Here is an 11,800-nt window from a genome sequence, read left to right as displayed (position 1 = left end):
TGAATAATGGACATCACAACGATTGTCTTTAACAAAAAAGAGAGATCTGTTTTTAAGTATTCATTGCTGGGCTAGAAATAGGATAAGTGCAAGCACTTTCTCCGGACGTTTTTTTCTTTTCAATGGAAACGAACAATGAAAACGTAAACGTTTTGAGGTTTTTCCTCCTACGTTTCCGTATTTTCTGTTCACAAAACAGCTGAAAAATGGCTTCAGCTTATTAAAAGCGACACGGAATAAATTAGAAGTAACGAAGAAACGATAGCAAAACATCAAAGCCCGCAATCACCGATTTCATAATACAGAAATAACTTTTAAAAAATTATGAGTTTCTCTAGACCAATTGATAGGAAACCATTAAAGACCAGAGAACAATTCAAAAATCGGAGCATTTCAATGCATAGAACTGTGATAAACGAGCCGTTAATATTACCGGCCGCAAGCATCACATTCGACGAGCATTCGTAGGCTTGCCGGCCTCTCGTTGTTTGAGCAGTGTGTGGTCGAGACGAAAGGAAAGAAAAAGAGTGCGATATATGTGTACTGCGCTCGTTGTAGAAGAAGACATGACCCTTCACACATCTGGGGTGTTTGGATGGAGTCACCAAAATATTGTGTTGCTATCTATCTACATGATACCATACAAGTTGTATAGTAGTGGAGGATTGATGTTTATCACCTGACTCACTAATGTTTACTATCTCAACTTTTTGAATGACAGAATGATAGTTATGGGTGTCATTTTCGTATAGATTTTTTTTCTAAAAAGTCAAGGTTTCTGTTAGATAACTAGCGTGAAGGTCTTTCATTTGACTCTCTCTCTCTTTCACTTCACTTTTTGAATACTGCAGCTTCAAAGTCTTGGTCACAAAGACTTGCGAAAAACTTTAGATGAAACAACATGCGAAAAAAAACAGATAGACGAAGTTTCATGTCATGACGCGTTACACATATTTCTATTTCTCTTTCGAATAAACCGAACCTTTGTGCACTTGAGAAGATAGGACGTGTTGCCGATTGATTCAATGATAAATGCAGAATGCCGATACTCACTCTTACTATTCGGAAACATTCGTTTTCACTAGTCGCTAACTTTCACTTGTCTCCGCCATCACGTTCTCAGCAAATAGTCGAGTTTACCCCCTTACTTACAACGTTTCCGTTTTCCATTTTCAGTTTTTCATGTCGAATAGCTGAACTAGTTTTCATTCTTTATTTTTTTGTCTATATTTTTCTATTGTTACAGAAATGAATCAATACGATAAGACGAGATACGACGTGATTTCTCACCTCACTGATATTCCATTTCTTGGAAAACAATATGTTCCAGGTATAGTTTTTCATTCCTTTCCGTTTATCTATTTGATATTTTTAGGACTTTGGAAGCAGTTCGAAGGAGAAAATTATCAATCAATACCTCAACAGCAGGCCGGACAGGAACTAATAAATCAAAGGACTCACACGTCAACGACTACTGCGCAGAACGAACAACTAGGACGAGCTAGCAGCAGTGCGCAAATCGGAGGAGGTAGTCGAGTTATTGAGAAGGTAATTCATATACATTGAACTATTTCTGACAGCTGAGTTTAGTTGAAAACGAAGAATGATTTGGAATAGTTCTAATGACTTGGTCAGCTTCATCATAATCCGTTTGATGTCATACTTCTCAGAAAGATAAAAATTTATAATAGGATTGATGGAGTTGAATAGAAACATTCTGTTAGTAGGAGGATTATAACTAGGATATGTGAAATAATTGAATTTGAAAAAATGAGGATTCTATTTAATCTACGCTGTCGTTGTGTTAAAGGAAGTATAATTTCCGCACACCCAACGCGAGTTTTACTCAATTAGTCATATTGTTGGCGCACAAATAAAAAATTTTCAAAAGGAACGTTCACTAAATGATGAAGTTTAGCTACACCAAACGGCTCGGTTTGAGGAACTAAAAATATTTGAAGATTTATAATTTTTACATACTAAAAACCTGTTATAGCGCTCCTTGCCAACATCTTCCAACAACGCAGTCACCTCTCAATTTACTGCTCCGGCACCAAAGATTCCACGTATCTAGAAGAATTATGGGCAACTTAACCATTCCTCGGTTTTCCGGTTTATGATTTGATCTCAGTATGTGATACAGTAAAAGTTCATAATAAATGTTTTCTGTTCAAAATTTTGTAATGAAGTAAATTAGATTCCATTCGAACTTCTAAATCAAGAAAACAAGAAGAAAATATAATAATTTTTTCGAAAATAAAAACATACATAGTAATTCAATATAATTCAAAGAGAACATGAACCACTGAAACGTGGCAAGAGGAATGGAAAATACATAGACACTCGTTGTGATAGGTTGAGATCAAGACGTGACCGGAAATTGGAAAATATTATCAAACGAAAATTTCGCAATCTGCTTGATCGTTGACCATAGCTTCAAACGTCATTCGAGTTTCATGGATATGAAGAGATGCTGAACTATTAGACATGCCAGATCCTCTGAAACATAATGGTTTTGAATGAATCAGACTTTTTCATGGACAAACCTTCGCTTATCATTGCTACTTTGTGATGGAAGAGTAATGCCACCAATAATTTCAGAAGAAGATCTACGAATGCAATCATCGGAGGATCGCCTGAAATCAATTTATTTCGATTAGAAAATCCGGTTTTCATGTTCTATTTTACGCCTACAGTTCGGAAAGTCTTCCATCTCCTTATCAAAAACACACATTGTATACTTACTAACAATATAAATAGAAACACAACAAAGTTAAGAACAAATATAGAATTGAGAGTCAGAAGACTCCTCCTACCTAAACTGGCTGAGGTCTGGAAGTGCTAAATCTGTGAATGTTGTGAAGTTTTTGTATTTTCCTTTATCACTGATTTCTTGTTTACCTGAAAGTAGTGTTTCCTCCTGCCGATATGGATATTCTGTTTGGAGAAATCTCATCAATGACGATTTCTGGCTTTTGCATGGAGATTTTGCGGTTGTTCATTGGTCTGAAAACGTTTAGTTGATTCTGACGTGTTCTTGTCGAGAATATTTCTAAATTTTCATCGGTCATCATGCTCAAGCATCTTAATATTGAAAATTCAAAGAAAAAAATCATTCGAATAGAAACTGATAATAGGAAAGAAGAGGTTTCCATCATTCAATTCATTTTATTTTGTTTCTAGGCGGTCCCATGCGAGGACAATCACTCATTCTAATCCAGACAAAAACCTTTTGAATATTTTGTTTCTGAACGATTGACCCGAACTGGAAGTGTCAGAACTGAATGGGAGGATTTCTATTAGAAGAGTTAGAATTGAACCTGTCGAAAATGAGATCACAACAGAACTTACCCAGCTGAGCTCGTTTTGCGCAGAGGGCTTTTCACAATTTTATGGAACCCGCAGCCACATTTCGCCGGACCTCTGTTATTAAATTTATCAAAACTACCAAAAATTGAATACGACGCGTACCTGCTACTGTCACGGGGCGGTAGCATCCACGACTTCTCACGTTGACGTCGTGAGGATCGGCGGAATCCCAGCAAACGACGAAATGAATGACGGAATTTCTGTAAATCATTGTCTCCAATACTTCATATTGTTTTTGTGGGTGTCTCAAGAGTCGAAGTTAGATTCGTGTACCATCATTCTGTTTTTATGTCTTTTTTCATCCAACCTACCGGATTGATAGTTGAGTAAATGAAGAAATTTAGCGAAGAGTTCAAATATCCAAGAGCTGTAAACCAATGGAACCAAATTTCCAAATCAGCAGACCACACGTTGAATATCAACTTATAAATCTTGATCATGTTGAGAGTGAAGAAAGGAAGCCAGCAGACAAGAAAAACAACTGAAAATAAATTATTCGCGTGCTTTCCCAATTTATTGTTAATACCCATGACAGTTGCCACTAGTTTTGTTGCTCGTGTCTCCCGTCGAATAGCCATTCCTTGTTTGGACTTTAGTTTTGCTAGTAAGTCCAATGCCCAATCCTAAACAAACTACTTTTGTCTGTGTTCAAAAACCAATTGCTATTCGCTATGATGGTAAAATAGAGTACAGGCTTCGTTTTTTCACTTTCATAGTGCCCGTAATGTATTTTATGTCATATCAAATCGTGTGTTCGTTATTACTTTCAAGCCTGCCAATTTTTTCCTGGCAATGTAGACACTTTCTCTTCTCGCATATAGATACATATTGCTGATAGAACTTCTAGATGGTCGCTCCCAATCCGAAATCATCTCGGACAATCTTCTCATCTTCCTTTTCTCAACCTGAAATCATATATTCAAAGATCCCTTTATAACGACATATTGAAAAAGCCATTCTGAAAGCAGTATAATCATTAAAAGCTAATCAGAGCAACAGCTTGTTACACATTTCTATACCTTTTTCCACCCTCCGTACTAAATATATGCGTGAGATCTTGAGAAACTTTGCAAAAGCTCAAGAAGTAGGTTAACCTACCTTCACAAAATATTTCACTTTATATATCTGAATTCCTAAAAGCAAAGCTAACGAAGGTACTCATCTATGCAACCTCACGTGCTAAAATGTATTCGGCTCATTTTAGCAAAAAGCTCTGGTTCAGCTAATCAGCAGATGTAACATGCGATAAGTACACACGATAAAGATGTAAAAAGGGGAAAATCATAGTTACTGTTCCGAGTATACTCTAACTCACAAATTCATCTTTTTCATATGTTGAAGTGATCGGGAGAGAACAGGTTCCGTTCTAAAAGGTGTGCATAGAGATAGAGAAAAATGAAAATTGAAATGAGAGGCGGAACAAACTGAGAGTATACTTACCCGCGATAGTTGAAAATTAGAACTGAATGTTTTATGAAAGATCATGCATTTTGAAAAGGGATAAAGATAGTAAACATGACATCGCCATGACTACAATACTTTCGTTAAAAAATTAATGTTAGAAATTTCAGATTTCATTTTACAACAGTGTACTGTTTTCTCATGTTATTCAAAGTGGATCGTTTCTCATTCAGGAAATCGAAATGTAAAAGTTTTTCCGAATCAGTCCTTTTTCTCTCCACTCATTAATTCATTCTTCCATCTCGCAAGGTTCTGGTTCCCGTGGAAAAAGAAACTTTTGTGACTTTTGAAGACGCATTTTTTGTCGTTTTTTGACCCCTGTGTGACTAACCAACGGTGGCTTCAGAGAGTGCAACTTTTTGGACTCTTCGGACGTGACGACTTCCCGATTTCCCTGTGGCTGATGTGAATGCCGTCGTTTTCTTGATGCAGTTCCAAAAGACACCGACTTCATTCTACCGCGACTCGAAATTGAATTGACCGCATCAGAGAATCGGCGCGACATGCTGCAAGATCTCGTTTGTAATTCTTTTTTCGCCAGGCTCTTCTTCTTCTTTTCTCACTTTTTTGTGTATGTTGGACGTGGTAGTTCAAGGATGGGCCCGCTGGTGTCGATCTCGCATTTTAAAGTGACCGCCTCAAGCAGGACAGAAGGAGGTCGGTCGGGGTCTTCCTGCAAAAATGACAAAACACTTGAGAGCGCAAACTTAACGAGCAAGGAACTACCTCAATTGTTGTGTTCTCTTGACTTCCTGAAGAGGAAGGATGAACTGCTTCGAGGATTGTTTGAAGCTGAAATTTCAGTATTTGCTGATAAGTATTCCAGATCGAAATGAGTAATTGTGATTTCAAAAAGTACTTTTTCCCAGAAATCTCAACAGATACAATATATAAATACATACCGAAAACCAGATTCCCACCATTCAATGGATGATGACTCAGTTTGTATCCGTTTTAGAAAACTCTCTGCTCTTTTCCTTTTCTCTCTCTCCGTTTTTCTTTTTATTCGGAGTCAGACTAATATCACATTCATCTTTTCGGAGAACTATAAAACGAGATAATTTTCTATTCCGCGCGAAATGTCCGCTTCTGTGCGAGTATGTGAAAAAATACGGGAGAAAAGAGAGAAATCTCGGAATTTTTGATTCAAACAGTGAGAAAATCCAAAAACGGAGAAAGTTTTTCGTTTTTTAGACCAAACAATTTCTCATCGTTTCTCACCTGCTCACGTTCACTGTCATTCAATGAGCTGGCGTGCTCTGCAGCAGTTTCTTCGATTTTCTTGAGCAGTGGCTTCTCCCAAGTGATCATGTTTCTATTCTTAGGAGCAATACCTAAACACAGAGAATGAAATAATGGAATTAGCAGAAAAAAGGGAGAACGAACCAATGACCGATTGAATTGCTGACGTGGTGATGTTACCAACATCTGCTCCAAACCCGAGGAATTGACCTCCGGCCATTTCCTGAAATCAGAAGATCATTTAACCAAGAACATTGTCAGATGAGGTACCTGTAACTGGATAGCTCGAAGACGTTTCCTAAGAGTCCAAAAGATGTAACCGTAGGTGAATATCATAATGAGACATGGTAGATAAAATGCGAAAATGCTGCTACCAAGCATATAAATAGGATTATAAATTCCACAATGATGTTCTATCACAAGGAAGTGACTGGTTCGAGTATTGAACCCAGTTCCCAGAGGCAAAGAAAGTGCAATGCTGAATAACCATGTGATAGCAATTGCCAAATACACTCTTTTCCTGTGTTTTATTGTCTTATATTCTGCAGGTTTAGTAGCCGCCACCAATCTGCAACATTTTCGATTGCTAGTTTTGACACTTGAGCTGTCAAACCTGTCAATACTAATCAACACGAGATGAATAATTGACGAAGTGCTTGCAGCAACATCCAAAACGCAATAGAAATAACAGACAAACAGAGGCAAGTGCCAGTGAAGACCGTTCACCTGAAATAACTTTTCAAAAATCATGCAATTAGATTATTTGTATTTACCGATAGGTATATACTGAAAGGCATCACAAACGCACCAACTATCAAATCAGCCATTGCCAGCGAGACCTGAAATGAAAATTTTTGTTTCCTGTCTGAAACTAAATTTAATTCTACCAAAAGATGATTTGTCGGGGTCTGTAAACTTCTGGTTGTCCAAACAGCAGCCACTACCATAAGATTACCCAAGATGCAGACAAGAGGAACGACGGAAAGAACCAGATAAGACCATTCGGGTTGGAGCAGTTGGTCCTCCAGCTCCATGGCTGCCACCGCAGCCTCGATTTCCGATTCGTTCATCAGTTCAAGGCCTGGAATATCAGACAGGCTTTCGAAAGTATGAAAGAGTGATACGCTTCCAAAGAAAGGCGGATAAAGAACGTGGAAATCATAATAATGACAGTGGGAATATTTTATAACTAGGAATGTCATGGGAATACTCTATTATGAGATGGCTGTGAATTCTTTTGGAATTGAGCTTATTCACGAAACCTAAAATTGATGTCATTAGAATTCACAACCGTTCTTAAAAGTTTTCATTTTTATCCAGCAAAGCACTAACTAATAATACACCTTTACGAAAAAAAAACAACAAAATGAGAGAGAAAGATGCGCCGACACTGATTCGGTTTTAAAAGTGAGAAAACAACAGGAAAACAAGTTTTTGTTTTAGTTCGAGACGAACTGAAATGAATTGAGCCGAATATTTCATATTCAGAGAAAGATGTCAACATCACTCGACAGAAGCTCACACTTGCGAATTTCTGATTTCATTGTTCTGGATTTGGAGGGGACGCTCTCACGTCATTAAGACGTGATTTTGTACATTGGATGGAATTGTAATGGAATTATGAAGTAATATGACATAAAAGTACAAAATGACACTCATTTCAAAGAATCAAACTATTAAAAGCGACTTTAATTAGAGAGAAATAGGAAGAGAGACTAGAATGAATAATAAAGAAGAGGAAGGAAGAGCAGAAAAGAGTCAATTTTGGGTCGAGAGGATAGAAGAGGAGAAAACGATGGGCAGAGGGTTCGTTTCAAGAGCAAAATGGGGGCGCCGAAAGGAATTAAATGAAGCGAGAAGAGAGCTTAAATCGGTTAGAAAAGAGGTTGATTAGCGTAATTTGTGAACAGTGGAAATGCGGAAAAACTCAAATGTTTGAAACACAGGCGGTCGAATGAATTTTGGAATTAGGGATGGGCGGAGGAGAAAATGCAAAATGAAACAAGCATCTTTCAAGACAAGGATTGGTAGAGTGGTTTTGGTAGGCTAGCCGGTACATGAAGTGAGAGGTTTGACGAGTAGTGCTAATCAGATTGCAAATACTACACAAAGTGTGTGTAGGACGGACAATCCTTTTCCGGAAGATCGTCTCTTGAGCAAGATTCACCTTAAGAGCAGAAGAGAGGGAAGAAAAAAATTGAATTCCATAACAGGAGGCACGGAGTAAAATCGAATATTCATATCAAAAGACGTTTTGCACACATACACACACACACATACGGAATCTCTGGCAAGAAGCGAAGAGATGGTGGGTGTGTCCTTGAAGAAGTAGAAGAAGAAGAACTACGGTGCTCTCGGAGCAGTGATTGAGAAATACCTCGTGCTCCGGGGGCCGACACATACGCCGGTGGGAAAGAAATATTCATATTTCTCTAGGACCTTTTTTCCTGCTGGCAACATTTTTTATGATTGCAATAATAATGATCCTAAATGATAGAGAGACGGAGAAGGCGACGAAAAACGGAATGTGTCGAAGCTGAGAGTCGAGCAATTAATAAAACATAAATCGCGGTCATACGGAAAAGGAAATTGTGATGATGAAGTGTCGTTGGGCAGATGTAAGATGGTGTACTTGCAGAAGAGTGTTTCGTTGAAATTCCCACAGCTAGACATTATTTCTGGAAATATTCTGGAAATTGGAGACGCATCACGGCGCACAAAAAACGACAGGAAAGACACAAAGTTCTTTGAAATCTGGTCTAAAATCTGGCTTTGAAAGTTTTCCAGGCTTCGAGTGAAAGTGAGAGAGAACCATCAGAAATTCATGTAGCTTTTGTCTTTGCGCACTATTGTTTCTGGTCAGCCACTTTGTATGTACGTCATGCAGAGCATATTGATACGTGAGGATTCCTCGATTCGACCTATCATAATATGACGAAATTCTCAGGTGAGTCCTGGGAGAATGACGTGAATTTAAGGCGAGGAATTGTTTTTCCAAGTTGAAGGTACTGGCTCGTTGAGGCAGGTTAAGAGACACAGCTTCTGAAGAAGTTGAGGTCTGAATAGCATGAGAAAAATATAATTATCCAGAAAAAACAAAGAGACTAGGTCTTATAAAAATACTAGAAATGGTTACTAGAGTAAAGCTCAGTAATTATCTTATATGTCCGGCATTTTTAATAAAATCTATGAAACAACTATTTTTAACAAAAAACGTGCTGCAGCTTGTTTGATTTGCTGAACTACTTCAGTGGTCAAGAGAAAAAAGAAAAAAGAAGATCAAAAGACTTCTCGCTTGGAAAATTGATTTACGCAAGTGAATCCTCTAAGAACAGCATGTGTTTTGTGAATAGCTCACTTGATTTGAGATAATATAATAGATAAAAAGAATAAAGTCAAAAAGTGCGAGAAGTCACGAAAGATTTCTGGAACCTTTTTCTATAAAAAGTTGCAAAAACGAGCATAGCCCTCGATCAGAAATGAGAGAACGAATGTGGATGAAAATATATAGGTGATAAGTATTTGGAAACAGAATACAATGTGTACTACTGAATATATTTCACAATACCTCAATCAGGACATAAGATTTCACCAAAAAATGTGGAAAAATGTTCAATTAAGCTCTATTATAATCACAGAAGAGGGTGCGTCACCGGTTAGTAGGAAAACGGAATACTCACGAGAGTGTCCTCTTTCCTGGATCAGAGAATATCAAAATAGAAAACAGATTCTGACTTTGTAACTACATTACTTCTGGTTTTCAGTGTTATATCTCGAAATATTGGAGTCTGAATCCAGAATTTTAGATTAAACGATCTTAACCAGAATGTACTCGTCGAACAGATTAACTTCTCGGAAAAGTACTTTGTTCACATTTGAAATGGAATCGAATTGGATTGAGTAAGTCTGGATTTTTAAAAGATACGGGTGAACAAGAAGACTATGAGACAGGAAACGAAAGAAAACTGGAAAAATAATTGCGTGGGTGTTGGTGTGGTTCGAAATGAGTTGTTTTCCACACAACGCTTCTTCGAATAAGGAAATGGGAAAGTGAACTCGACTTTAGTCTTGAATTAAGAAATTCAAAAGGAGCGGAAGTTCTTCGTTTCACCAATTACCCCACTTAACTGCAGAAAGCATGGTGAAATCCCATTTTGGTTTATTTGAAATACTATGTACGCGCACTGCAATGTGCAAAAAAGAACAGAGATCCTTCTGGCATCTTGCCAGAGCCAGTCACTTCATCAACATTAGTCACCCATTACCTTTGTTTTTGGATGTTATCCGTTTCCTATTTTACTTCCACTACAAACATTGCGAACACCTCGAAAAACAGTATGACTAAAAGCTAGAAGCTCGAAATTTTGAGTCTCCTATCAGTCGGCTGTCAGAAAACCAAGTGCATCAAAACAAGATCGTCCGATCGTTGTTATTCTGTGGTGCGGAATAGTCGAATCATGATGCTTTCAGCTAGTGAATCAAAGCTTAGGTGCTAGCGGCAAAGAAGCTGTAGAAAAGGAAAGATCCGTCCGAAAAGTTTTAGCCTCTACTTTTTTTTCCTTTCTTTTTTCCCATTTTTTGTCCGTCGGAGGGCAATAAATTGAATCAAAGAGTTGCAGGCGTGAGGAAAAGCAACAACGGCTACGACAGGCTCCCGAGGATTCACCGATGTTCTGATTAGACTAATCAAGTTGTGCTCTCCCTTCTCCTTTTTTGCGCGCACGGCCCACTCTGCTTTTTTTTTCTTGTTTGGCATACTGAATAGTCACATGGGATTAGGAAAAAGGAAGAAAACCTTCAACGTAACGTGGAAAAATAAAAAGATGAAAACATAAAAATTAAGTTTTTCGAGTAAAAATTATAGAAGAAAATGTTCTCTGAGCATTTTCAATCTTACAAAATGAAAACTGAGATAGTAGCTCTTTCAAATATTATCATGGGTGTTCCTTCTCATTTTTTAAAATTGAGAACTGAAAGACTCAAAACTCGAAGTGCCGCTGTCCCTGAAAATAAAAAATCGGCAAGACTCAGCATGAGATATTTTTTGGAGGACAGGTCATCTATTAAAGAAGGAAGTATAGCAAAGGGTAAGCATACATATGATTGAATGAATATTTCTCAGCATCCGAGTATTCAAATTGAAGATGGCGACGTTACCCATAGAGCTACTCAAGGAGGCTCTTAAACCTAAGCAAAACACGCAGTCAGGAATTTGATTCTGGTCATCGCACGACTTGTTGTGACTTTGCATTCTCGAAACTTGTTCGTAACAACAACTCCGAGTGAGCTGTTATAGAAATGGAAAGTACGAAATAATTTCCTAAGAATCCGAGCGTCAGAAGAAAATTGCACATACTGCGAGAAAAGTGAGTAAGAATGGGAATCTTGAATGAATCTTTATGAAAGCTGTGAACTTATGCACGGAAAGTATAAAACGCAAGATAAAAGTTATTTATACACACTCTAGAGAAGGCTGTACTTTGTAGCCTAATTTGGCATGATCGTGAGAAACTACTGGTCGGCGTTAGCCTCCATCGGTCACGCGGGAAAACCGATGAATGGAGAATATTCGAGATATGAAAAATCGGATTCTCACACAACGAAGAATACCGCTGAAAAGAAAAAGCCAGTCATTGAGGCTAACTATTATCAAAGCTTTTTGAGGGATTGCACCTGTCACCCTCTTGCAATCAAATAAAATGTTGTCTGGAAATCAGATATCGGAAGG

At 37.9% G+C, this 11,800-nt stretch overlaps 2 protein-coding genes across 2 annotated transcripts; one reads left to right on the top strand and one right to left on the bottom strand.

The window, feature by feature from the left end:
• Positions 1-1,248: 1,248 nt before the first annotated feature.
• Positions 1,249-2,074, top strand: GCK72_024234 (uncharacterized protein; the record flags this gene model as incomplete). Its single annotated transcript, XM_053735787.1, has 3 exons — positions 1,249-1,330; positions 1,376-1,548; positions 1,997-2,074. 3 exons carry the CDS (start codon positions 1,249-1,251, stop codon positions 2,072-2,074), a joined length of 333 nt encoding a protein of 110 aa, XP_053579353.1.
• Positions 2,075-2,393: 319 nt separating this feature from the next.
• GCK72_024233 (uncharacterized protein) lies at positions 2,394-7,142 on the bottom strand (the record flags this gene model as incomplete). The annotated part of the gene is made up of 16 exons (XM_053735786.1): positions 2,394-2,499; positions 2,547-2,636; positions 2,902-3,006; positions 3,352-3,423; positions 3,472-3,569; positions 3,681-3,992; positions 4,134-4,274; positions 5,162-5,336; positions 5,394-5,503; positions 5,557-5,622; positions 6,052-6,164; positions 6,217-6,295; positions 6,343-6,640; positions 6,686-6,798; positions 6,846-6,911; positions 6,960-7,142. 16 exons carry the CDS (start codon positions 7,140-7,142, stop codon positions 2,394-2,396), a joined length of 2,127 nt encoding a protein of 708 aa, XP_053579352.1.
• Between the last annotated feature and the right edge of the window lie 4,658 nt (positions 7,143-11,800).

Source organism: Caenorhabditis remanei, chromosome X, assembly GCF_010183535.1.
Source record: "Caenorhabditis remanei strain PX506 chromosome X, whole genome shotgun sequence".
Taxonomy (NCBI): Eukaryota; Metazoa; Nematoda; class Chromadorea; order Rhabditida; family Rhabditidae; genus Caenorhabditis; species Caenorhabditis remanei.
The sequence above is the reverse complement of the archived record's forward strand: the minus strand, read 5'-3'. Positions and strand labels throughout refer to the sequence as shown.